The sequence below is a fragment of the Leucoraja erinacea genome, chromosome 4, assembly GCF_028641065.1.
Source record: "Leucoraja erinacea ecotype New England chromosome 4, Leri_hhj_1, whole genome shotgun sequence".
Taxonomy (NCBI): Eukaryota; Metazoa; Chordata; class Chondrichthyes; order Rajiformes; family Rajidae; genus Leucoraja; species Leucoraja erinaceus.
The window spans coordinates 93648015-93675861 of record NC_073380.1 but is presented as its reverse complement, the minus strand read 5'-3'; the positions used below and the strand labels follow the sequence as shown (position 1 = coordinate 93675861).

General features: G+C 45.5%; 2 protein-coding genes across 2 annotated transcripts in view; both read left to right on the top strand.

The window, feature by feature from the left end:
• Window positions 1-3434, top strand: part of LOC129696693 (uncharacterized) — a 181965-nt gene extending 178531 nt beyond the window's left edge. The window contains exon 2 of the mRNA XM_055634817.1: window positions 717-3434. Coding sequence (XP_055490792.1) covers window positions 1764-2693 — 930 coding nt within the window. The 5' untranslated portion in view covers window positions 717-1763 and the 3' untranslated portion in view covers window positions 2694-3434. The remainder of the gene's footprint in view (window positions 1-716) is intronic.
• The window catches only part of LOC129696066 (transient receptor potential cation channel subfamily A member 1-like), a 135326-nt gene that overhangs the window by 24739 nt on the left and 82740 nt on the right, over window positions 1-27847 (top strand). The window contains exons 4-5 of the mRNA XM_055633474.1: window positions 14186-14272; window positions 23159-23309. Coding sequence (XP_055489449.1) covers window positions 14186-14272; window positions 23159-23309 — 238 coding nt within the window. The remainder of the gene's footprint in view (window positions 1-14185; window positions 14273-23158; window positions 23310-27847) is intronic.

Below are 27847 nucleotides of genomic sequence, written 5' to 3'. Positions count from 1 at the left end.
TTCATAAGACAGTCCTGACATCCCAGGAATCAGTCTGGTGAACCTTCTCTGCACTCCCTCTATGGCAATAATGTCCTTCCTCAGATTTGGAGACCAAAACTGCACGCAATACTCCAGGTGTGGTCTCACCAAGACCCTATACAACTGCAGTAGAACCTCCCTGCTCCTATACTCAAATCCTCTTGCTATGAAAGCCAACATGCCATTCGCTTTCTTTACTGCCTGCTGCACCTGCATGCCTACCTTCAATGACTGGTGTACCATGACACCCAGGTCTCGCTGCATCTCCCCGTTTCCCAATCGGCCACCGTTTAGATAATAATCTGCTTTCCCGTTTTTGCCACCAAAATGGATAACCTCACATTTATCCACATTAAACTGCATCTGCCAAACATTTGCCCACTCACCCAGCCTATCCAAGTCACCTTGCAGTCTCCTAGCATCCTCCTCACACCTAACACTGCCCCCCAGCTTAGTGTCATCCGCAAACTTGGAGATATTGCCTTCAATTCCCTCATCCAGATCATTAATATATATTGTAAATAGCTGGGGTCCCAGTACTGAGCCTTGCGGTACCCCACTAGTCACTGCCTGCCATTGTGAAAAGGACCCGTTTACTTCTACTCTTTGCTTCCTGTTTGCCAGCCAGTTCTCTATCCACATCAATACTGAACCCCCAATGCCATGTGCTTTAAGTTTGTATACTAATCTCTTAGGTGGGACCTTGTCGAAAGCCTTCTGGAAGTCCAGATACACCACATCCACTGGTTCTCCCCTATCCACGCTACTAGTTACATCCTCGAAAAATTCTATAAGATTCGTCAGACATGATTTACCTTTCGTAAATCCATGCTGACTTTGTCCAATGATTTCACCACTTTCTAAATGTGCTGCTATCCCATCTTTAATAACTGACTCTAGCAGTTTCCCCACTACCGATGTTAGGCTAACTGGCCTGTAATTCCCCGTTTTCTCTCTCCCTCCCTTCTTAAAAAGTGGGGTTACGTTTGCTACCCGCCAATCCTCTGGAACTATTCCAGAATCTAAGGAGTTTTGAAAGATTATTACTAATGCATCCACTATTTCTGGAGCTACTTCCTTAAGTACTCTGGGATGCAGCCTATCTGGCCCTGGGGATTTATCGGCCTTTAATCCATTCAATTTACCCAACACCACTTCCCGACTAACCTGGATTTCACTCAATTCCTCGCGGGCCCCTGCTATTTCCGGCTGATCATTTATGTCTTCCTTAGTGAAGACGGAACCAAAGTAGTTATTCAATTGGTCCGCCATATCCTGAAGGTGATCTCTGCATAGAGGGGGAAAATGTGAATCAGAATATGTAAACATCTAGTGATAGTTGGCATTTTTTAAAGCTTTAATCACGAATAACGTGAAATATAGGATGAAATCTTCAGTGAAGCTGATCACTGCTAGCCGAGCCAATGTGATGTCATCAGTTGTAGATGGTTTATGCATGCAACCTATAATGTAGCTACCTCATCACCATTAACACGCCCTCTCATATCAGTATAACTATGATCTCCTCCCTTCTCCTCCTCCCATTTTGTCCTGGTACGCCTGAAGGCTGGATGCAGCCAGTACTGGGACGTGTGTGCCATGTGCTATATTAAAGACTCTAGTAAAGGTTACAGTGTGTCAGACTAGACTCCTTTACATGGTGTCAGATAGTTAGTTAGACTCGCGTCTCCCGTTTACCGGTTTTTATTTTATAATTTGCCCGGTATTCCCTATCAGTTCTGATGGCCTCCTCGTGCAGGAAACCCTCTCCCCTTGTCTTTGATGCGGACATTGCGGAGCGATGGACTACGTTTGTGATGGACTTCACTCACTATGTCAATATTGTGCACAGAAACGACCCTGCTGCGGTCCGTGCCTCCCTCCTGCTTAATCTAGCAGGTCCAGATGCCATGAAGAGAGCTCGAGCTTTCGTTTATGATCCAGAGGTCCTGGATGCCAACGGCCAGATCGCCGTGCCAGCTGAGTCCGCCGACGACCCGGTATGTCTTTTACGTAAATTTGCCGAGATTTGCGACCTGCCATCCAACCGCATATTGGAGCGGTCCAGGTTCTTCACGCGGAAGCAACAGCCAGAAGAGCCTGTCGAGTGTTTCATCGCTGACCTGCGCTATCTTGCTCAGCGGTGCCATTTCGAAAATATGTGTGACCAGCTCACCAGAGACATTCTAGTTACTAGCATGTTAGACCAGAAGTTACGTGCTGATTTGCTGCAGAGACCTGACCTGACACTGACTCAGGCAATGCATGCGTGTCGCATCGCTGAGGTGGTAACCCCTATACATGGGGTGAGGGGATCTGACGGCCGCGCTGTCAATCTGACTGGTGTTACTGGGCCACGACGTTCGCAGGACAGTTCCCGTCCTACACCGCGACCCGCCCGTCCATCTCGGGACCCGCGGGCACCTAAGTGTCCGAATTGTAACTATGCCCACCCCGCTCAGTCTCAGTGCCCGGCTTTCGGAAAATCCTGCAATTTCTGTAAGAAATTAAATCATTTTGCTGCCGCATGCCGTTCCCGTGGGAAAGTTCCACCAGCTACTAGGCAAATCTTAAACAACCTTCAGCAACTTGATAGTGAGATGGACTCTCAGTCTACTGCAGACGCTGCCCATGACTCTGCGATGGAACATTCCATGGGAGAGTCCATATAACATATAACCATATAACAATTACAGCACGGAAACAGGCCATCTCGGCCCTACAAGTCCTTGCCGAACAAATTTTTTTCCCCTTAGTCCCACCTGCCTGCACTCATACCATAACCCTCCATTCCCTTCTCTTCCATATGCCTATCCAATTTATTTTTAAATGATACCAATGAACCTGCCTCCACCACTTCCACTGGGAGCTCATTCCACACTGCTACCACTCTCTGCGTAAAGAAGTTCCCCCTCATATTACCCCTAAACTTCTGTCCCTTAATTCTGAAGTCATGTCCTCTTGTTTGAATCTTCCCTATTCTCAAAGGGAAAAGCTTGTCCACATCAACTCTGTCTATCCCTCTCATCATTTTAAAGACCTCTATCAGATCCCCCCTTAACCTTCTGCGCTCCAGAGAATAAAGACCTAACTTATTCAACCTATCTCTGTAACTTAGTTGTTGAAACCCAGGCAACATTCTAGTAAATCTCCTCTGTACTCTCTCTATTTTGTTGACATCCTTCCTATAATTGGGCGACCAAAATTGTACACCATACTCCAGATTTGGTCTCACCAATGCCTTGTACAATTTTAACATTACATCCCAGCTTCTATACTCAATGCTCTGATTTATAAAGGCTAGCATACCAAAAGCTTTCTTTACCACCCTATCTATATGAGATTCCACCTTCAAGGAACTATGCACGGTTATACCCAGATCCCTCTGTTCAACTGTATTCTTCAATTCCCTACCATTTACCATGTACGTCCTATTTTGATTTGTCCTGCCAAGGTGTAGCACCTCACATTTATCAGCATTAAACTCCATCTGCCATCTTTCAGCCCATTTTTCCAAATGGCCTAAATCACTCTGTAGACTTTGGAAATCCTCTTCATTATCCACAACACCCCCTATCTTGGTATCATCTGCATACTTACTAATTCAATTTACCACACCTTCATCCAGATCATTGATGTACATGACAAACAACAAAGGACCCAACACAGATCCCTGAGGCACCCCACTAGTCACCTGCCTCCAACCCGATAAACAGCCATCCACCATTACCCTCTGGCTTCTCCCATTCAGCCACTGTTGAATCAAGTGTTTACACTCTCCTTCACAGCCTCTCTAGCCTCCCCGATCCTTCTGTGCTCATTACGGTGAATAACAAGTCACTCTCTGCTAAGCTGGATACGGGTGCAAAAGTGAATGTTATGTCAACATCACTGTTCAACAAGATAAGAAAGAATGAGCTGTTGACTGCCGATCGCTCTGTTTTGCGTGCCTATGGGGGAGAGGAATTAACACCTGTGGGGAGGGCCACTTTCTACTGTGTGCTGCAGAAACCATCCTGTGATCTGTCGTTCTTTGTTCTGGATTGTGACTGTGTCACCTTGCTGAGCAACCAGACCTGCCAGGATCTCGGTCTGGTATCTTTCGACCGGACAGTTCACGAGGTTCAAGCTGTGATGGATCCGCTATCCGCATATCCAGACCTTTTTGACGGTAAGCTGGGCAAACTGCCGCTAGTGTACAAGATTGCAACCGACCTCTCTGTGATGCCTGTAATTCGCCCGCCGCACAGAGTGTCATTCGCCATGAAGGGCAAGGTAGAGGCTATGCTAAAGGACATGGTTGATATGGGTGTTCTGGCGTCAGTCAGCGAGCCCACCGAGTGGGTCTCCACTATGGTCGCTACAATGAAGAAAGGAAAGAATGAGATACGGGTGTGCATCAACCCCAAGGACTTGAACTTGGCTATAAAGCGGCCCCACTACCCAATGCGGACCATTGAAGACGTCGCCGCCCAAGTCGGACAAGCAATGGTGTTTTCTGTCCTCGACGCCAGGAGCTCATTTTGGCAAATACCCCTGGACAAACGCTCCTCTGACTTAACAACCTTCGGTACACCCTTCGGCAGGTTTAAATTTTTGCGGATGCCGTTCGGCTTCAACTCCGCTAGTGAGGTATTCCAGCGCTCCATGGAGCAACTGTTTGCAGGTCTGCCCTGTGCGATTATTGTGGACGACATTCTGGTCTACGGCAAAGACGTGGCTGAGCATGACCGCAACCTCCGCAGAATCCTTGACCGCGCCAGGCAGGTAAATCTCAAGCTGAACCCGTCAAAATGCCGTTTCCGTGTACCTGAGGTCCCGTACGTTGGCCACATTTTCACGGCCAAAGGGTTGAAGCCTGACCCGCAGAAGACGAGCGCCATCTCTGAACTGCCTGCCCCCACTGATATTGCCGGTCAACAGCACTTCCTGGGCATGCTCAATTACCTGGGAAAGTTCATTCCTGACCTCAGCGAGCTCAACGCACCCCTGAGACAGCTTACTAGAAAAGACATTGCCTGGTCCTGGTTCCGAAACCACCAGCAGGCTTTCGACCTGTTAAAGAAAAGACTGATCAGCACACCCACTCTGAGGTTCTTCGACTTAAAGCGTCCGGTGGTAGTGACGTGTGACGCCTCACGTTTTGGTCTGGGTGCTGCTTGCCTGCAGCCGCACAATGATGGCTCTCTACAGCCGGTCTCCTATGCCTCTAGGACCATGACAGACACGGAGCAGCGCTACGCGCAGATTGAGAAGGAGCTGCTGGCAGTTGTGTTCACTTGTTCAAAGTTTCGAGACTTCCTGTTTGGCAACAGTTTCACTGTCGAGACAGATCACCAACCTCTGGTGACGATCCTAAACAAACCTATCCACGTTGCTCCCGCAAGGCTGCAGCGGATGATGCTGCAGCTGCAGCGCTTTGACTTTAAAATCGTCTACAAAAGGGGCACCGAGATGCATGTGGCTGACGCGCTGTCCCGGGCCCCCCGGACCTCACACGATCAGCACCCCTTCGAACAGGATGATCTACAGGTGCTGAACGTAACTTTCGTCCCTTCAAAGCAGCTCCAACGCCTGGCTGCGCACACCGCCGACGACCCCGATCTTCAACAGCTTGCCGCTGTCATCAGGCGTGGATGGCCCGTCAAACTCACCTCTCTACCTGCTAGCATTCACCCCTTCTTCCTGGTTCGTGATGAGCTGGTGCTCATCGATGGCATTATCATCAAAGGCCACAAAGTTGTCGTCCCTGCATCCCTCTACGACCTGTACTTCAATGCTGCCCACGTGGGGCATCCGGGGGCTGACGCCACTATCTCGCATGCCCAAGAACAGTACTATTGGCCTGGCAAGTACATCAAGGCCAGAGTGGCCTCCTGCCCGGACTGCAATTCTCTTGCCCCACATCAGCAGCGTCAGCCGCTGCTACAACAACCTGCCCCTGACATGCCATGGTCCTCGCTGGCTGCCGACATTTTTGAATGGCGTGGAAAGCACTACCTCGTTTTGGTGGATTCTTACTCTAATTGGTTCGAGGTAGACCTTCTCCCTGCCATCACCTCGGAGATGGTCATCAGCAAGCTCCGCCGCCACTTCGCTACTTTTGGATCCCTTGTCCGGCTACAGACTGACAACGGCCGCCAGTTCACCAGCGCTGAGTTCAAAGCCTTCGCTACAAAGTGGAACTTCGATCACTACACCAGCAGTCCTGAGTACCCGCAGAGCAATGGCCTGGCTGAGCGCGCTGTGCGCAGTGCAAAGCACCTGCTTGAACAGTCCTATCTCTCTAATGACAATTTCTACCAGGGGCTGCTGAACCTTCGGAATGTATCCAGAGACTGTACTATTAAATCGCCTGCCCAAAGACTTATGTCCCGTGTTATTCGCCCCCCCGATGCAGATTGCCCAGCAGTCTCTGGTGCCCAGGGTCCTGCAGCCTTCTGCCGTCCAGCAGCGCATCGCTCAGAAGCACGAAATTCAACGCCGCTCGCACGACAAGTCTAGCCGTCCTCTCTCCCCACTACTGCCAGGCCAGGTCGTCCGCTTGCAGACGTCTACCGGTTTCTCCAAGCTCGCTACCGTGGTGGGGGTCGATGATTCGCCGCGTTCCTACTTGGTGAACTATGATGGCTCTGTCTACCGGCGCAGCCGTCAGCACCTGTTGGCGGTCAGGGAGCCGAAACCTCCGCCTGTTGCTCCTTATTCTCCTCCGCCTGCGGTGCCCCCCCGCCCGTAACGTGCCCCCTGCCCGTAACATGCCTGTAACACCTCCAGTTCTCCGTTCTCCGGTCCGCTCTCCTCCTGCCCGTCTCTCTCTCTCTCCGCCTGCTGCCCGTTCCTCCCCTTCCCTCTCTCCTGGTTCTCCCGTTCCTGCCGGATCCCCCTTGCATGCGGGGTCCCCGCCACCCTTCTCTTTCTCCCCTGCTCCTGTTCCCGGTCTGCCCTCTCTGCTTTCGGGTGGGGAGGGTGAGGGTGCTGTGCGCACTCGCTCGGGTCGGATTGTCAGACCTCCGGATCGCTACGGAGACTTTGCCTAGTTTTGCAGGTCCTGTATAATCAACCTGCTGTTCTTATAACTTTGTTTAAATTGTATGGGAAAGGATGTAGATGGTTTATGCATGCAACCTATAATGTAGCTACCTCATCACCATTAACACGCCCCCTCACATCAGTATGACTATGATCTCCTCCCTTCTCCTCCTCCCATTTTGTCCTGGTATGCCTGAAGGCTGGATGCAGCCAGTACTGGGACGTGTGTGCCATGTGCTATATTAAAGACTCTAGTAAAGGTTACAGTGTGTCAGACTAGACTCCTTTACTACAGTGAAAGCTGGTCTTTTTAAATTCAAAATCACGTGATGTTCTTAAACTTCTTACTTACTTTTATTCAGTAATAAGTCGAGAAATAAAACATAAAATGTTCATGGAAGTTGATCTCTGCCTCGAGGGGAAAAATGTAAATCAGAATATGTAAAAATGTAATTGTTAACGCGTAGTGTTTTTGCGAAGATGTAAATACAACCACACAAACACACACATATACACACACGTACAAGATCAGACTTTTAATATGATATGATAGATGTGATATGATGATATGATTACTGTAGTAATTTCCAGATCCTGATATATCTGCAGCCCAAACTGTAAAATAATACATAGAATTCGAACATTATTCAATTATTTTCAGAAGATGTATTTACCCATGTGTGTCTTCACAAATCACAGATATCTTGCAGGTGAAGAACTGCAGTAGCCAAGCCCCTCTGTCAACAAGACAGGAAAGCTGTGCTTTATAAAAGCATAAAATAACTGCTGAGACTCCTGTTAGATTCATGGGAGGTCAATCAAGAAACAGTTAATCGGCCACCTACATCTATTTGCCTATCATCCAATAATAAAATAGGCTGCATAAACTCTGGTATAGAGTATAATAGTAAGATTAAACGAGCTTACCAGTTTGAAGTTTGATCTTTATTTTATGAGGAGTTACGTTGGTGATTACGTGAAGAAGCCCCGCCAGTGCGCATGCACGTAAATCTTCAAAGCAGCGGTATGCAATCACAGATAACAGAATATTTGAAGTAACATAGTAAGATCAGCAATATGAGAACTACCATATGACCTTTATGAGAGAGAGGGTTGGACGTGGTGGGCACGTAATCACCAACGCAATCACTCCTCATAAAATAAAGATCAAACTTCAAACTGGTAAGTTCTCGTTTAATCTTACTATTTTACTTCGGAGTCACGCGAGTGATTCCGTGAAGGGTTCAAAGCTCTGTGATTTCATGCCGCAGATTCAAATCTCGGCGTCTCACTTGATCGATTCTCAGAATGAGTGAATAATCAACAATGCATTAACCATAACATTGATTCAAATGTTTTAATGGCTTATGTGAATAAAGCAATCAATAACAACCCTTCTCTGTCAGAGGAGGCTAAAATGAAAGCAAAACAGAATGGGCAAACAGCCCGGGTCGGGAATCAGCCTATCGTAAAAAAAAATTGAAAATGCATTCACTTGACCATCGTGCGGTCGCGAGGATATGGTCGATGGGAACGTCCATTCCGCCCTGATGGAATGAAATGTAAAATCGTCAGTGTCAATACCTGCATAAACCAGAACCTGCTTCAGCCACCTTGAAATAGTCTGAACTGACTTTTTCTTGTTTGATTGTTTGTGGCTAAAGAACAATGCTGATTCCACATGTCAGTAATCTGTGCCATATTAAATGTAACATTAAGATTAAACAAAACCCCCTTCCCATCTCCTATAGGAAAGTACAGCTTTTTTGGTGCTCTCCGTGCACTCTGCAGTGAGCATATGTATGGATCGATGTGACAAACCTGAGCCGTAAGGCAATCCATTGAGAATGTGTAAATCAATAATTGTTTTATTATGCAGAGGCTGGTTTCCTGAACCAAAGTTTGAACCAGCAAAGTTTTCGTTTTTTCAGAATAACCTTATACAGATGGATTATCATGCCCGACGAAAGCGGAAAGCATGTCTGCACAGCCAGTCAGACAGTACGAAAACTAAATTAAAGCGAGATCTGGCTGACTTTATTTCAAGACCTGACAGATGAGGCAAAATGGAGAAAAGCATAAAAGAACATTCCTCCTTCTTGTGGTGAGAATGTATCTCTCACCTTTGTTATACCACATATTTTTGCAATCAGTGAAAAAGCATGAACCATATTTTCATAAATACTTTGTGATTCAACACTTATTCTGTGTTGTCCTGAATCTGAACTTGATGACACACCAGTGGCACGGAATTAGGTAAATATTCCTGGATACTTTACTTTATTGCCATGTGACTAACATCTGCCACCACCGTAGTGTATCAACTTGAAGTTAGGCTTGTAGATTATGTATTCACTCAATAGCCCTTTACCCATGGGATGCGTCTAGCGTCTATAGATAGTTGATACCAACAACTTAAGAATTGGCAACTTATGCAAATCTCCTGCACCTCCAACTAGCGAGGACATTCGCAATTTTTTCCATCTTAGAGCACTTAGCTGGAGCAATGCTGAATACTATTCATCATTGTGACTTAGGTAGCTTCAGCTGTTCACAGCATAAGCCTGTTTACAATCACCCACATGTCATTTGAGAAATTGCTACTTTCCTGACTTGCACAGCTGAGTCACAGCTACTATATTGCCAATACTCTAGATGAATAGAATTGAGCTTTAACAGGTTTCTATTAACTCCCATCTCGTGCCCCAAGGCGGAGTCATAACTAATCAATAGTTAAAGATAAATCCTATTGGCCAACAAGTCTATTAGGTAACAACTTAAAGTTAGCTGGATGGCTGAGCCCAATTTCTCAAATATAGTTTGAGACTGAACCGGTGATTTTAACAAAAATACAGCATTAGAATATCATCCAGACAAACATAACAAGTGTTTTCGAACTCCGAGTCGAAACACCGATTTTATAATTTGTTAAATAACCTGGGAATATAGTTTATACCATATTGCAATGTTTTACTGTTATTAGCACAGTTAAACGGTATTTTTCATAATGAACAGGCCACTCCTGCCATCATTGCATGGGTGCTTTGCACGACAACTCTGTCCAATTTTCGAGCCTGTCTGGAAAAACCGACAATTCTGGCTCTAATTCCAAACTTGCTTGGAATACTAGCATTGTGCCCTCTAAGCAGATGACCATGCTTTTATCCTTTGTATGCTGTACAAACAAGTGTAAATATTACCAGCTTGTGAGTGGTCCACTTGCCCATGTTTTGGAAGTGCCAGACCCACCTTGTTGAGTAGGACTGGTAGGGTGCCTGGAACCTGTGCCCAGCTGTCATGCTGCCACCAGCTTCAGTGAACCGCCCACTACCGATGAAGGCATAGGGTGCGTTGTCGCCAAATGATGAACTCTGCCATTCATCCATGGTCCCGCTGCAGAGCGCCAGCTGCGCATCTGCTTCCACGGCCGGCTTGTTCCTGGTCCAAACCCGGAATCTGCACCTCTCTTGTAGGTAGGTGCAGATTTCAGATTTGCCGACCACCGGTGGCTTAACGTTGCTGCGTCTCGGACAGCTGCCCTTTCTAGCGAACGCAGTCATTCCTGAGCCCAGCAGCATTCGTTGCAGCTTCATTGCCTGGGCATGCATGCCATGCCCATCTGACCCCATATCAGCTTGTTCACTGCAGGCACCTTAAGGCAACACACAGTTCCCCGGGGTCTCATGTTTCTTTGCGTGTCTCATCCATCGTGAGCTCCTATAGCTGATGGGAGATTAAATAATTTATCGTGGAGGCCAATTCAACTCCCAGTGGCTCTCCTGACTCTGACGGGACAGCGAATCGTACTGCCTGGGATGGGACATCTGGCAGCTGCCGTTCTTCGCCTGGATTGAACTCACTGTCAGAGTCGGGATCAGAACTCAGCTGACCCTTGACACGCGCCTCATCAATGAGGGTGCTAACGAGTAGCCCTTTACTAGGTGCTGCTGGCGCGGCCTCTTCTCCAGCCTACTGCCGAAACCACTCCTGCTCCTGGAGTGTGCCCTGGGGAAACAACCTCTGCAAGAGGTGCTCCATTTGGGATAACTGTTGAAAAAACGGTATCCAGCCCCGGAGAGGAATTCTCCGCTCCTGACTCTGGCTAGTCAGTGGGCCTAATAGACTTGTGGGTGGCTTTACGCCCGACTGGCGCTGGCTCTGTGCTTTGCAGCACCCAAGTCTGCAGTCGCACCGCTCCCGACCGGCGACTGTGCAGGGGTATGAGGCAGCCGTTCACAGACCGCACTCCCGCGGCTGTCTACCAATTTTCTTGCAGCTTGCCTCTTTCCCTTGGTTGTCTTGTCCATGGCGTTGTCCTGGAAGAAATACACAGCACAGCACCACAGCAAAACAACCCGAACTTCAGCCACGTTTGTGGCAATTACCTGGAGATTTAAATCCTCACAGCCTCCGTGCGCCAATGTGGTTGGTGCGCTCACACACTATGCAGCCCTGTCCCAGGCGCTGCTGGCGCGGCCTGTACTATAGGCCCGCGCTGCCACACTGAGCAGTCCTGTCCCAGGCGCTGCTGGTGCGGCCTGTACCATAGGCCCGCGCTGACACACTGAGCAGTCCTGTCCTAAACTCTGCTGCCGCGGCCTGTACCATAGGCGCGCGCTCATACACTAAGCAGTCCTGTCCCAGGCGCTGCTGGCGCGGCCTGTACCATAGGCCCGCGCTGACCCACTGAGCAGTCCTGTCCCAGGCGCTGCTGTCCTATCCTATAGGCCCACACAGGTGCCTGTTAAGGGTTAAAAAATAACAACAGAATGCATACAGAAACAAATACTTATTTCTGGAAGAGAATCCTTTCAGCCCGACTCCTCTCAGTTCAATAGGGCTGTTTGACTATCTGTGATCGCACCCCATGCCTGGGACCCACAGATCGATGATTCTTTTTAGCCACTGACCTCACTGTCAGCAACTCTGGCGGTAGCCCCGCCCACCTGCGTGTTTTACCCGGCCCGGGGAACCACAGCAGGTTTGAAACCACTGACCGCTTAGTCAGTGGCTTTAAAAAAGCTCAAATCCCGACATTTTTACCCGACTATCCGCTTCCATGATCAGAACCGGGGTCTCCCCACAGCCCATAGTCGGTTCACTCGCCGGACTTCGCCAATTCCTGCAGGATACCTCTATGAAGAGAGGTTCCTGCACGAACATCAAACCTGGTAAGTAATAAAAACTCTTACCTGCAGGTTTCACCTTACCGTCGGCAGGGAGCGAAGCCCTGCATGTCTGGTGCCTTACCATGCGAACGACGTAATGACGTGCATGCGCACTGGTGGGGCTTCTTCACGGAATCACTCACGTGACCCGGAAGTAAAATGATATTTAAAAGCCTACAAACAGTAGGTATGTTACAAAACCTACCTGGATCGTCATTGGGAATCTGCCACAAAGCCATGTCCGCGATTTTGGCGCTGTTTGGAGGGGGCGGGTTTAAAACGCGATTTTTACTCGGCTGTTCTAATCGCAGATGTTCAGCCTAGTAAATCATTAACGAAAAATCGCTGCAAGACCCGGTCGCAAAAAGTACTATTAGTTTTATAGGCCTCGATAATATAGTTATAATAGTTTTAAAATTACTCTCTCATTCCGCAACCTCTCGCAGCCCCAGGGTTTTATAAAGCAAACAATTAAAGGTATGTACCTTATTTTTACATTAAATGGGGCATATATATAACCCTGTATATCAAGTTATCTATAGCGAGTAGTTCATTTTGGGCTTTTTATATCCCGCAGTATTTTTCTCAGCATTTGAGGGCACTAATCCAGCGTGATGTGAACGTTCTAAACCAGCGCGTTCACATGAACCCACTAGAAAGCCGATTTAAATGGGCATTTATTTACAGCAATTGAACACTAAATTCCTTCCATTTGGCCTATAAATTAATGTAAATTAGATATAAAAATCATGTTATATTGTGAATTATTTGTGAATAATCTTTGGACACTTAGGCTATTTAAAAATGTTAATTTTCCTTAAGAAATGGGCTTTTGACTATCCAAGATCACAGCTTTTTTGTAATGTCCATTGAAAATCAATAGGGAACAAGATGCTAATTTCCGAGTATGAAAATGGCCATAACTTTTTTAATACTTGAGATATGAAAGTGAATTTGGTGTCGAATTAAACTTATTGTTATGCTTTATCTGATGGGATAAATTGCAGACTTGATTTTTTAAATCTCAACATTTTGTAACATTGCTACAAACAGTATCGTTCATTCATTCTGAAGCAGGTATAATGCATAAAATGGAGGTAAAAAATGTACCTGTTGTGGAGTCATTGATTGTGTAGCAGATAACTCTTGCTTACAATATGTTCCTGATTGTTCTCTTCCCCTTTCACTCTCTCTAACGAGCCCTCTTCCTAGCTTTGCTGCCGATACCTTAAAACTCCCACTAGAATGCCTCCATGGCACCACCACCTCTTTTCATTATTCCTCGGTCTTTTGGGTACCTCCACCTCCATCTAATCAGTCTCAATCTCAAATTTGACTTCCTCACTCCCGTTCATCACTGGACACCACCCTGATTCCAGGTCTGACTATTCTGTTACCCTTCTTTAGCGTTGTCAGTGTGGCTGATTTTTTTCTATGAAAACCTTTAAAAGCATTAAAGTTCCCTCTTAAATTGAACAATATGTGAATACAGGTCCACTTTTCATATGTCAATTCAGAGGTGCAAATACCAATTATGTTTTTGTTTTAGACACAAATGCTGGAGTAACTCAGCAGGACAGACAACATCTCTGCTGAGAAAGAATGGGTGATGTTTCGGGTTGAGACCTGAAGAAGGGTCTCGACCCAAAACGTCACTCATTAAACCAGAATCTGCAGTTCTTTCCTACACATGTTTTTGTTTTATTCTGAATGAGGACTGAAGAAACAAATACAATGTAGTTGTATCCTTTCACCTTTCATACAAGGTCCAAGGTTAATGTTACTTAAAGGATGAGTTACTGACCCATTAGGGAATCTAAATAGCATTTTGGCTATATATATGTAAAATGGCTCATTAACTATATTTATTTAATATAGATCTCGACATTTATATTATGTAATAAATGCTTCTTAAAACAATGTCTGTCTTTTTAAAGATTGCAATGATATGTGGAATTATATTTTAGATAAGTCTCAAGTTGTTGAACAAGTTAATACATAGAGGAGCTAAAGTTAACACCATGGACAGACATGGACAAACGTTGCTTCATGAGGTATGTATTGATTTTTTTTTCATAAGATGTGATAGTTTTACCTAATAGATTGCACTATTTGCTTTAATGAGCTGTAATTACATTACATAGAGTATATATTTTTATATATACAGCTCTATATAAAAGCCAATCAAGTACAGAGGCAATTATGTTAAATATAGTAATGGGAAATAAAATTAATTTTAGCAAAGTGCAAATATAAAATAATGCTCACAAGGTTTAAGATTCTGTTTGAGAGAGATGTTGATAATGAAATTTGTTAGTATGGGAAAACTGATAATGGGACATACTATATACAATTAACTGCACCTAGCTAGAACTGGCAAAGGTTGTGGTAAAGTTATTCTCTCGTCTCATCACAATGATAATTATTACCATGCTGACATTGGATTACAGGCAAACTGTCATGACTAAGACATAGGAGCAGAATTCGGCCATTTAGCCCATCGAATTGCCACTGCCATTCATTTCTGGCTGATCTATTTTCCCTCTCAACCCCATTCTCCTGCCTCCTCCCCATAACTTTTGGTGCCCTTATTAATAAAAAACCTGTCAATCTCTGCCTTAAAAATGTCCAATGCCTTGGCCTCCACTGCCATCTGTGGTTGTGAATTCCACAGATTCACCACCTTATGGCGAAGGTAATTCCGCCTAATCTTCATTTTGAAGGAATGTCCTTTTATTCTGAGGCTGTGCCCTCTGGTTCTACTCTTTCCCATTACTGGAAACATCCTTTCCATGTCCACTCTAGGCCTTTCATTATCCGGTATGTTTCAATTAGATCCTTCCCCTCATTATTCTAAACTACTCCGAATATATTATCCCATTCAGCTCCGGGATCATTCTTGTAAACCCCTTTTGGACCTTCTCCAAAGCCAGCACATCTTTTATCAGATATGGGCCCAAATCTGCTCACAATATTACAAATGAAGCCACACCAGCACCAGATAAAGCCTCGGCATTATATCCTTAGTTACATCATGAAATGGAGTGAACTGCAGTGGACATAATAAGAGTAGGTACACAAACATGCTGGAGAAACTCAGCGAGTGCAGCAGCATCTATAGAGCGAAGGAAATAAGCAACGTTTCGGGCCAAAACCCTTCTTCAGACTGATATGGGGTGGCGGGGAGAAGGAAGCAAAAAGGAGGAGGAGGAGCCCGAGGGCTGAGGGATGGGAGGAGACAGCCCGAGGGCTGAGGAAGGGGAGGAGGCAGCAAGGGCTAACAAAATTGGGAGAATTCAATGTTCATGCCTGCAGGATGCAGGCTCCCCAAGCGGAATATGAAGTGCTGTTCCTCCAATTTCCAGTGTTGCTCACTCTGGCCATGGAGGAGACCCAGGACAGAGGTCGGAGGGGAATGGGAGGGGGAGTTGAGGTGCTGAGCCACCGGGAGGTCAGGTAGGTTCTTGCGGACCGAGCGGAGGTGTTCGGCGAAACGATCACCCAACCTCCGCTTCGTCTCACCGATGTAGATCAGCTGACATCTAGAGCAGCGGATGCAGTAGATGAGGTTGGAGGAGATACAGGTGAACCTCTGTTGCACCTGGAACGACTGCTTGGGTCCTTGAATGGATTCGAGGGGGGAGGTAAAGGGACAGTTGTTGCATTTCTTGCAGTTGCAACGGAAAGTGCCCGGGGAGGGGGTGGTACGGGAGGGAAGGGAAGAATTGACAAGGGAGTTGCGGAGGGATTGGTCTTTGAGGAAGGCAGACATGGGGGGGAGATGGGAAGATGTGGCGAGTGGTGGGGTCACGTTGGAGGTGGCGAAACTGATGGAGGATTACTTGTTGTATGTGACGGCTGGTGGGGTGAAAGGTGAGGACTAGGGGGACTCTGCCCTTGTTGCGAGTGCGGGGATGGGGAGAGAGAGCAGTGTTGTGGGGTATGGAAGAGACCCTGGTGCGAGCCTCATCTATGGTGGAGGAGGGGAACCCCCGTTCCCTGAAGAATGAGGACATTTCAGATGCCCTGGTGTGGAACGCCTCATCCTGGGAGCAGATGCGGCATAGACGGAGGAATTGGGAGTAGGGGATGGAGTCCTTACAGGAAGCAGGGTGGGAAGAAGTGTAGTCCAGATAGCCATGGGAGTCAGTGGGTTTATAGTGGATGTCGGTCAGAAGTCTATCACCTGCGATGGAGATAGTGAAGTCAAGGAATGGTAGGGAAGTGTCGCAAATAGTCCAGGTGTATTTGAGTGCCGGATGGAAGTTGGTGGTGAAGTGCATGAAGTCAGTCAGTTGTGTGTGGATGCAGGAGGTGGCACCAAAGCAGTCGTCGATGTAACGGAGGTAGAGGTCGGGGATGGGGCCCTGGTACGTATTGAACAAGGATTGTTCGACGTAACCGACAAAGAGGCAAGCGTAGCTGGGGCCCATGCGTGTGCCATAGCTAGGCCTTGTATTTGGAGGAAATGGGAGGAGTTAAACGTGAAGTTTTGAAGGTAAGGACCAGCTCCGCTAGGCGGAGGAGAGTGTCAGTGGCTGAATATAGGTTGCTTCTCTGGTCGAGGAAGAACCGGAGGGCTTTGAGACCATCCTGGTGGGGGATGGAAGTTTATATAATAATATTTATAATAATAAGAGTAGGTTTGTGATTGCAAATACAGGGTAGTGGTGGGAATCATTCCATTGATGAGACACATTGCAGAATTTGATAGCTGAGACCAGCAGTGAATGAGTTCTCCATTTCTCTGCAGCAGTTGAGCCACCTGTTTATGAAGTATTGGGAGCCATATTTCATTGAAGGCAAATATTGATGATGAAATTCATGATTGGTTCCAGTGCATCAAGACAGGATATCAACATATTTTAATGTTGTACTGCACATTAACACACTTTTTCTTCATACCTCATACTTGCACATATCTTGCATATCTCACACAGCTTCCATAAATTGCTACTTTGCAAAATGTTTAACCATGCTGAACACATCAGCCAAACATATTGTGTGACAGTTTTGGATGTACTGCTCTCCTGCTCTTTATCAGGATAAACTGACTCATACTTTTTGACAACTGAGTAGCTGAAGTCAAACATATTTCGAGTGGTTTCTTCTGGAAGAGGCAATGCTTAGTGTAACTCGAATGTTGTTGCAGAACATGAAGTCAGAAGCATTGCAGACTTTCCCTTGTTGCATGCTGCTCCCGCATCTACCCATTGTCTTCCGTATAACAAAGTACGCATGATGAAAGCCTGTATCGTCCATCATTACTAATTATAGGAATTTTTGCAAGCTATTAAGAAATATAGAAATAGACAGGCAATGCTACATTTGGTTGGATTTCTGTGAAATCACATTACAATGCTGAATCTGTGCAGCTGTTCACAACGTGTTTACAAGCGCGGAAAGAGTGCAACATTTCTATCAGGAGGCTGAATATGAATTTGTTTTTTCTTGTTGGAGGATTAGTCCACAACTGAGCAAATTACTATCTGATATCCTCAATCAGGAAAAAAACTCTTTGTATAGGTCAATGGGAATGCTGATCTCTCTGGCCTCTTAAGTGTTGAATCAGATTTCTTTGATGCATTTAAAGTGAGACATGGAGATGCAGTGCATTCAGAAAGTATTCAGACCCTTTCACTTTTTCCATATTTTGTTACGTTACAGCCTTATTTTAAAGTGGATTAAATTAAAATTGTCATCATCAATCTACACACAATACCCCAGAATGAAGAAGCAAAAACATGTGTTTAGAAAATGTTGCAAAGTAATTACAAATAAATAACTGGAATATCACATTTACATAAGTATTCAGACCCTTTGCTATGACACTCAAAATTGAGCTTAGGTTCATCCTGTTTCCATTGATTATCCTTGAGATGTTTCGACAACTTGATTGGTGTCCACCAGTGGTAAATTAAATTGATTGTACATGATTTGGAAAGGCACACACCTGTCTATATAAGGTCCCACAGTTGACAGTGCATGTCAGAGCAAAAACCAAGCCATGAAGACAAAGGAATTGTCTGTAGACCTCAGAGACAGAATGGGATTGTGTCGAGACACAGATCTGTGGACGGGTATAAAACAATTTCTGCAGCATTGCATTTCCCGAAGAGCACTGTGGCCTCCATCATTCTTAAATGGAAGAACTTTGGAACCACCAGGATTCTTCATAGAGCTGACCGCCTGGCCAAACTGAGTAATCGGGGGAGAAGGACCTTGGTCAGGGAGGTCACCAAGAACCCGATGGTCGCTCTGACATAGCTCCGGAGTTCCTCTATGGAGATGGGAGAAACTTCCAGAACAACTATATCTGCAGCACTACACCAATCAGGCCTTTATGGTAGAGTGGCAAGGCGGAAACCACTCCTCAGTAAAAGGCACATGACAGCCCGCATGGAGTTTGCCAAAAGGCATGAGAAACAAAATTCTCCGGTCTGATGAAACCAAAATTGAATACTTTGGCCTGAATGCCAAGCGTCACGTCTGGAGGAAAGCAGGCACTGCTCATCACCTGGCCAATACCATACCTATGGGGAAGCATGGTGGTGCTAGAATTATTCTGTGGAGATGTTTTTCAGCGGCAGGAACTGGGAGACTAGTCAGGATCGAGGGAAAGATGAATGGAGCAAATTACAGAGAAATCCTTGATGAAAACCTGCTACAGAGCGTTCTGCACCTCAGACTAGACTGGGGTGGAGGTTCACCTTCGAACAGGACAATGACCGTAAGCACACAGCCAAGACAACGCAGGAGTGGCTTTGTGACAAGTCTGTGAATATCCTTGAGCGGCCCAGCCAGAGCCTGGACTTGAACCTGATCGAACATCTCTGGAGAGACTGTGCATCGACGATCCCCATTCAACCTGACGGAGCTTGAGAGGATCTGCAGAGAAGAATGGGAGAAATTACCCAAATACAAGGGTGCCAAGCTTGTTGCGTCATACCCAGGAAGACTTGAGGCTGTAATCGCTGCCAAATGAGCCTCAACAAAGTACTGAGTCTGAATACTTATGTAAATGTGACATTTAAGTTATTTCTTTTTAATTACTTTGCAAAAATTTCTAAACACGTGTTTTCACTTTTTTTATTATGGGGTATTGTGTGTAGATTGATGATTAAAAAAATGAACTAAATCTATTTTAGAATAAGGCTGTCTCGTTACAAACTGTGGAAAAAGTGTGTGGGACATTCAGCCAGGGGTGGTGGTGGAAGAAAAAACTATAGTGCTGGTTAAGAGGTTTTTAGATATGCTAATGATATTCAGGGAATGGAGATTTATGGATCATTTGTTGGCAGAGGAATTTAGAAACATAGAAGCATAGAAATTAGGTGCAGGAGTAGGCCATTCGGCCCTTCGAGCCTGCACCGCCATTCAATGTGATCATGGCTGATCATCCAACTCAGTATCCCATGCCTGCCTTCTCTCCATACCCCCTGATTCCCTTAGCCACAAGGGCCACATCTAACTCCCTCTTAAATATAGCCAATGAACTGGCCTCAACTACCCTCTGTGGCAGAGAGTTCCAGAGATTCACCACTCTCTGTGTGAAAAAAGTTCTTCTCATCTTGGTTTTAAAGGATTTCCCCCTTATCCTTAAGCTGTGACCCCTTGTCCTGGACTTCCCTAACATCGGGAACAATCTTCCTGCATCTAGCCTGTCCAATCCCTTAAGAATTTTGTAAGTTTCTATAAGATCCCCTCTCAATCTCCTAAATTCTAGCGAGGACAAACCGAGTCTATCCAGTCTTTCTTCATATGAAAGTCCTGCCATCCCGGGAATCAGTCTGGTGAACCGTCTCTGCACTCCCTCTATGGCAAGAATGTCTTTCCTCAGATTAGGAGACCAAAACTGTACGCAATACTCCAGGTGTGGTCTCACCAAGACCCTGTACAACTGCAGTAGAACCTCCCTACTCCTATACTCAAATCATTTTGCAATGAAAGCTAACATACCATTCGCAAACCATTTGTTTAATTTGACATTGTGTTTGAATTGGGCATCGTGGACTAGTCTTGTAGTGTACTGTAACAAATACCTTTATGATTTCCAAGGCAATAGACATATGTGGATGGTGGAGGCAGGTTCTCTGGATACTTTCAAGAGAGAGCTAGATAGGGCTCTTAAAAATAGCGGAGTCAGGGGATATGGGGAGAAGGCAGGAACGGGGTATTGATTGCGGATGATCAGCCATGATCACATTGAATGGCGGTGCTGGCTCGAAGGGCCAAATGGCCTACTCCTGCACCCATTGTCTATTGTCTATTATTTTACCCTAATGGTGATGCAAAATCTGATTATTGACCAAATAAAATTGTGAATAATTCAGAATAAAAGGTATTTGCTAGTATTCATACTAACTTCACCCATGGTGACCGGAATGAAAGAATTTAATATTTTAAAAAAATTGATAAACATAGATTAAATATCTATTTAGATAGTTAATATTTTTGTTAATGCTTATTAATGTACTTTGTCCTTAATTGATTCATCCAGCAAATGTAAGACTTTGAGAGTTAATATTACTAAGAGTTCATAAGTTATAGATACAGAATTAGGCTATTCGGCCCATAAAATCTACTCTGCCATTCAATCATGGCTGAGATGTCTTTCGCACTGAACCCCATTCTCCTGCCTTCTCGCCATAACCTTTGATGCCCTCAATAACCCTGTCAATATTTGCTTTAAAATTACCCAATGACTTGACCCACAGCCGGCTGTGGCAATGAATTCCACTGATTCAACACCCACTGGCTAAAGAAATTCCTCCTCATCTCCTTTCTAAAGGTATGTCCTTTTATTCTGAGGCTGTGTCTTCCGGTCCTAGACTCTCCACTAGTGGGAACATCCTCTCCTCATCCACCCTATCCAAGCCTTTCACTATTCGGTAAGTTTCAATGAGATCCTTCTTAACTCCAGCAAGTGATGGCAGGGCTGTTTAGCACTCATCATACATTAACCCAGTCATCCCTGCGATCATTCTCGTAAACCTCCTCTGGACCTTCTCTCATGTCAGCACATCCCTCCAACGATATGGGACCCAAAACTGCTCACAATACTCCAAATGTGATTTGAACAGCACCTTATAAAGCCTCAGCATTACATCCCTGCTTTTATATTCTAGCTATCAAAATGAATGCTAACATTGCATTTGCCTTCCTTACTGCTAATTCAACCAGCAAATTAACCTTTTGGCAATCTTCTACTTCCTTTGCACCTCCAATTTATGAGGGCGCCATCCTGTATGGTATGGCTTCCCAACCTGCAGATGTCCGTTTTTTCACTCTTTTTTTTAACTTTTAGTGAGTTTTAGTGTTTTGTTTTTGGAGTTCTAATCTTTTTTTATGGGGGGGGTAGGGGGGGCGGGGAAGGGGGAAACTACTTTTCAGGGTCCCTACCTGGTCGGAGAGGCAGCTTTTCTCCGGGCTGCACTTTCGACCCGTCTTCGCGGCCTACCAGCGGGCCTGGAGCGGCGTTTCCTGAGGGGACCGCCCAGAATCTCGGCTTCGGCGGCAGCACAGCGTTGGAGCGCTATCGCGGAGCGGGCGATGCCTTGCCTGGGTCGCCGCGCTGGAACTTCGGTGAGCTGAGACCACCGAGAAAAACATTGCGGAGCTGCGGGTCTGTGGAGCGGCGGCGCTGACTTTAACATCGGGAGACTGGGATCTCTCACCGAGATCGCCAGTGGTGGAGCTCCATCCAGCGCGGACTTGTTGGCTTCGGAAGCCGCGGTCTCCAATAAGGAAGCGGCCATTCCAGGTGTCCCAAGCCGCTGAGAGGATTCTCCCGACGCCAGCGAGAACGGCCTGGAACATTGGGCCTCCGTAAAGGCGACTGCGGAGGCCTCAATAGGCCCGACTATGGGTGGACATGGGATGGGGCCTGGACTTTGTGCCTTCCTTCATAATGGGAACCATTGTGAGGGGATGTTTTTTATGTTTAAATCTCTTTATTATTGTTATGTCAGTATTCTTTTTTTTATGTGCTGCATTGGCAAGAAGCATTTCACTACACCTATGGTGTATGTGACCAATAAATAACCTTTGAAACCTTTGAAACCTCTCCCCATTTAGAAAATAGTCTTCGCCTTTATTCTTGCAACCAAAGTGCGTGACCTCACATTTTGTTACTCTGTATTCCATCTGCCACTTTTTGTCCACTCTCCCAACCTGACAAGTCCTTCTGCAGACCCTGCTTTTACTACATGACCTGTCCCTCCACCCATCTTCATATCACAGCAAATCTGGCCATAAAGCCATCAGTTCTGTCATCTAAATCATTAATGCACAAAGTGAAGAGTATTGGACCCACCACTGACCCCTGCAGAACACCAGTAGTCACCGGCAATCAAACAGAAAAAGCCCCCTTTATTCCCACTCTTTGCCTTCTGCCATTCAGCCAACCTTCTACCCATGCTAGTATCTTCCCTCTAATACCATGGGCTTACCCTTACAATTTCTTGGCTGTACCCACAAGGATTCTACGTCTTCTGATCCTATGTCATCACTTGCTAAGGACTGAATTTCATTCCCCACCAGCAGAGCCTCCCTACCCTTCTTCTCAAATTGGTCCTCACTTTGCCTGACCTTAGGCTCTTATCCCTTCTTAAACTTTCTGTGGTGCTCCTTCTTCTGTAGACTGCAGTAACCTCACCTGCACTCTCCTTCCCTTTAACATCATCCATCCATTTCCAATTTATTGACCTCATGCCCCAATTATTCTATAGCCCTAGTTATGTAGTTCGCCAGGACCCTTGTCCCAGCAGGATTCAAGTCAAGCCCATCCCTTTGGAACAGCTCCCTCCTTCCTCAATACTGATGACAATGTCCCACAAATTCAAACCCATTCCTCCCATACCAAGGAGGAAAAGTTAACACCCATAATGTTTAACCATGCAGCTCAATCACTATATATATATTTTTTGTTTTTATTTAAGGTTGCACGCAGTTGGCATATTGATGTAGCTGTCTTTTTAATAGAGAAAGGAGCCAATGTAAACCAGGCTGATAACTATGGCCGAACTCCACTACATGTCGCTGCAGCCTTGAACTATGCTACAATGATTGAGCTGTTATTACAAAATGATGGTAAATATATAATGTGATTATGTCTAATTATTTCTGATTCAAATATAACTTTTAAGTGATTATTTCATGAAATAGTGTCCAAGTTGTTTGCAGGTTTTTACACCAATTTTCTGCTACAAATCAACATCTGATAGGCTTTCTAAAGGTCCTTGATAGCACAGCTGCACATCTTTGCAGATGTCGGGGATGCCTATTTCTTCCTGTTATTGCAGGTTCCACTGTAATTTGCACTGGCTCAGGTGATGATCCAGATGTTGGATTGCTTCGTGAAATCAAGTAATACATCAATGAAAGATGCATATCAGCAATGTAGAAAAAGGTCTTCAACTTTACCTGGACAAAATCCCAAAGTTTAGGTGCACGTGGCTGAATATTTCAATCATGATAATGAGGTAGGAGTGTGAATTTGATGTGTAAGTCTACATTAGGTCAGTCGGGTACTGGTTAATTGTGGACTATATATTTTCCAGCACCATCCAATTATTTTTCCCTGACAATAAGAAAAAATAGACCTCATTGCCAAATTTAGGCTTGTCAAATTTTATTTCAGGATACCTACAGTATAAAGCATCTCAAAGGAAGAATTGTTTGATATTGTTTGAACATAACATTCTTTGACGTGCTAAATTCATGGAATTTATATTATATTATGCTGTATATGTTGGACATTAATGCTTCTGATGAAGAGAAAGTAACCGCATTATTTGGTTTATTTTGAATGAAACAATAATGATCACAAGTTATAGAAGTATTACTGTTATATGGTTATAAGTAGAATTAATTTGGCCCATCGAGTCTACTCCGCCAATCAATCATGGTTGATCTCTGCCTCCTAATCCCATTTTTCTGCTTTCTCCCCATAACCTTTGACACGTGTTCTAATCAAGAATGTGTCTATCTCTGCCTTAAAAATATCCACAGACTTGGCCTCCACAGCCCTCTGTGGCAATTGAATTGAATTGAATTTAATATTTATTACATGTCATTTGAACCTCAGTGAGGCTCAAACGGAACTTAGTTTCCACAGCCATACAACCAGAGACAATCCCTACAAGACATTCAAACAATTCAATTTACTCAAACATCCATCACAGTGAATCTCCTCCTCACTGTGATGGAAGGCAAAGTCTTTTCTCTTCCCTGCACCATTTTTCTCCTGATGTTGAAGCCCCACGCAGGCGATGGTATGTCCCACGGCCATTTTAGGCTGCGTCGGACGATGTACGGCCCCGCTCCAGGTCTAAAAGTCACAAAGTTGGAGTTCCACATATTAACTACCCTCTGACTAAAGAAGTCCTAGACTCTCCCACCAGTGGAAACATCCTTTCCACATCCACTCTATGCCTTCCATTATTCTGTAAGTTTCAATGTGTTCCCCCCTCAACATTCGAAACTCCAGCGAGTAGAAGCCCAGTGGTGTCAAATGCTCATCATATGCTAACCCATTTATTCCTGGAATCATTCTTGTAAACCTCCTCTGGACCATCTCCAGAGCCAGCACATCCTTCCTCGGACATGGGGCCCTGATTTGCTCACAGTACTCCAAATGCGGCCTGAACAGTACCTTAGAGAGACTCAGCTCTAGGCCATAGAATTATATATACCACGTACATATGGACAGGTAGAAAAAAGGAACAATAGATGGACTAGAATGGAAAGCCTTATCTTGTGAACAAATGTGGCAGAGACAGATGAATTGAGAATAGGGAACACCGTCTTTGGAAAAGGCAAGGTGGGAGGAAGTGTGGTACAGATAACTGGGATTCGATAGGTTTGTAGTAGACATCAGTCTATATACTGTTCCCTTTGATGGAGACCAAAAGATCAAGAAAGAGGAGAGAGGTGCCAGATGTAGACAAGGTAAATTTGAGGGCAGGGTGTAAGTTAGTGGTGAAGTTAATGAAATCAATGAGTTCTGCATGTGCAGGAGGCAGACCCAGTGCAATCATCGATTTAGCAGAGAAAGAGTTGAGGGATGGTGCTAGTGTATGCCTGGAACAAGAACTGTTCAATGTAATTGACAAAAAGGCAGGCATAGCTGGGGCTCATGCAAATGTGTATGGCTACACCTTTAACTTGGAGAAAGTGAGAGGAGTCAAAAGATATATTGTTGACGGTGAGGAGGTTTCATCAGGCAGAGAAGGGTGGTAGATGGAAATTGATTCCTCAGTCTCCGCTGCATCTGCTCCCAAGATGAGGCTTTCCATTCAAGGCCAACCAAGATGTCCTCTTTCTTTAGTAAATGTGATATTCCCTCCTGCTGTCATACATGGATCCCTCACCTGCATCTCCTCTGTATCACATAGTTCTGCTCTCATCTCCCCTTCCCCCAGATGAACAAGGGTAGAGTTCTCTTGGTCCGCACCTTTCACCCCGCCAGCCCCTGCATCCAACACATCATCCTCTAACATTTTCGTAAGCTCTAATGTGATCCCACCACCAATAACACCTTCCCATCTTCACCCATTTCCGCCTTCTGCAGAGACTACTCCCTCTGCAACTGCATAGTTCACAACCCTTCGCACCCAATTCACCCCCATCCCAGTTATTTCCCCCTGTAAACGTAGGAGATTTAACACCTGTCCCAATACCTCCTCTATCATCTCCACCTAGGGACTCCAACAGTCGTTCCCAGTTAAATAGAGGTTCACATGCACCTACTCTAACCTCATGAACTGCATCTAGTGTTCCTAATGTGGCCTTTATAAATCGGCAAGAAGAGTGCAGATTCGGCGACTTTCGCTGAACACATGCTCAATCTGCCAAGACATACCGGATCTGGTTGTTAACCATTTTAACTCCCCTTCTCATTCCTATGCTGAGCTGTCTGTCCTGGGTCGGGGTCTCCTCCATTGCCAGAGTGAGGCCATGCAAACTGGAGGAACAGCACGTTTTGTTCCATTAAGGTAGTTTACCACCTAATGGTATGAACATTGAATACTCAAATTTTAAGTAACCTCTCGCAGCCGAACTCCTCTTGCTCCCCTTTCTCCTTCACACCCCCTTTCCACCTGGACTCGCAACTATTTCTCCTCTCCCCCTCCACCCACATTCCTTCCTCTGGCTTCACAATACGAGATTCTTTTGTGTCACATAATCGGTTTTCTCATCTCTGGCCTCTGTCCAACCATCTGCCTTTTAAACCTCCCTTCCACCCCCCGCCCTTGCCTGTGTCCACCTATTTACTACCCAACCTATTGCCTGCATGGGTTTGTCCTGCCCGTCCTCTCTTCTAGCTTTCGTTCCCCCCCCCCCCCCCTCCCTCCCCCACAAACAGTTTGAAGGTCCCAACCTGCAACATCATCTATTCATAGCAAAAGGATTTGAGTATAGGAGCAGGGAGGTTCTGCTGCAGTTGTACAGGGTCTTGGTGAGACCACACCTGGAGTATTGTGTACAGTTTTGGTCTCCTAATCTGAGGAAAGCCATTCTTGCCATAGAGGGAGTACAGAGAAGGTTCACCAGACTGATTCCTGGGATGGCAGGACTTTCATATGAAGAAAGACTGGATAGACTCGGCTTGTACGCGCTAGAATTTAGAAGATTGAGGGGGGATCTTATAGAAACTTACAAAATTCTTAAGGAATTGGACAGGCTAGTTGCAGGAAGATTGTTCCTGATGTTGAGGAAGTCCAGAACAAGGGATCACAGTTTAAGGATAAGGGGGAAATCTTTTAGGACCGAGATGAGAAAAACATTTTTCACACAGAGTGTGGTGAATCTGTGGAATTCTCTGTCACAGAAGGTAGTTGTGGCCAGTTCATTGGCTATATTTACGAGGGAGTTAGATGTGGCCCTTGTGGCTAAAGGGATCAGGGGATATGGAGAGGGCAGGTACAGGATACTGTGTTGGATGATCAGCCATGATTATATTGAATGACGGTGCAGGCTCAAAGGGCCGAATGGCCTACTCCTGCACCTATTTTCTATGTTTCTATACTGTGTTTCAGCTCTAGTCATAAGGTTCTGATTATGTTATCAGCTAAATGTATGAATAACTCGATAATGCATCTTCCGCGGCAAGAGAAACCAACATTTTCTGTCCGTATGGTCGATAGAGGAACGGTGGTTCCTTGTGGAATCAGTGACATCTCACAGAGGATGAGTAGTCTGCCCAAGAACAAGAGGGGTATAATTCTGATATTTCTCAAGATTACAGAAACGTGGAGCATGCCAAATCAGGTTAGGATTTGGCTAATCTGATCATGTGTTTAGTTACCCAGTTTGAGATGGATTTCAGCAATTGAGCTGAGTCAGAGAATTGATCTTGAAGATGCATACTTTGCTATATCTATACACAAGAGGCACAGATATCTAGTGTTTTGAAAACCAAGCCAGTGGCGGAAGCTAATGCTGCCCTACTCAGATCAAAGGGCATTGTGTCATCGAATTTTTAGATGACATGCAAAATTTGCAGCTGATATAACTTAGGGGTTTATCAGTAGATATCTCTTACGATATTAAGGATTAGGCAACATGAAATATAATAGTGCCAACTTTGCCTATTCATTCAGGCCATGGTAAGGCGGCTGAAGCAG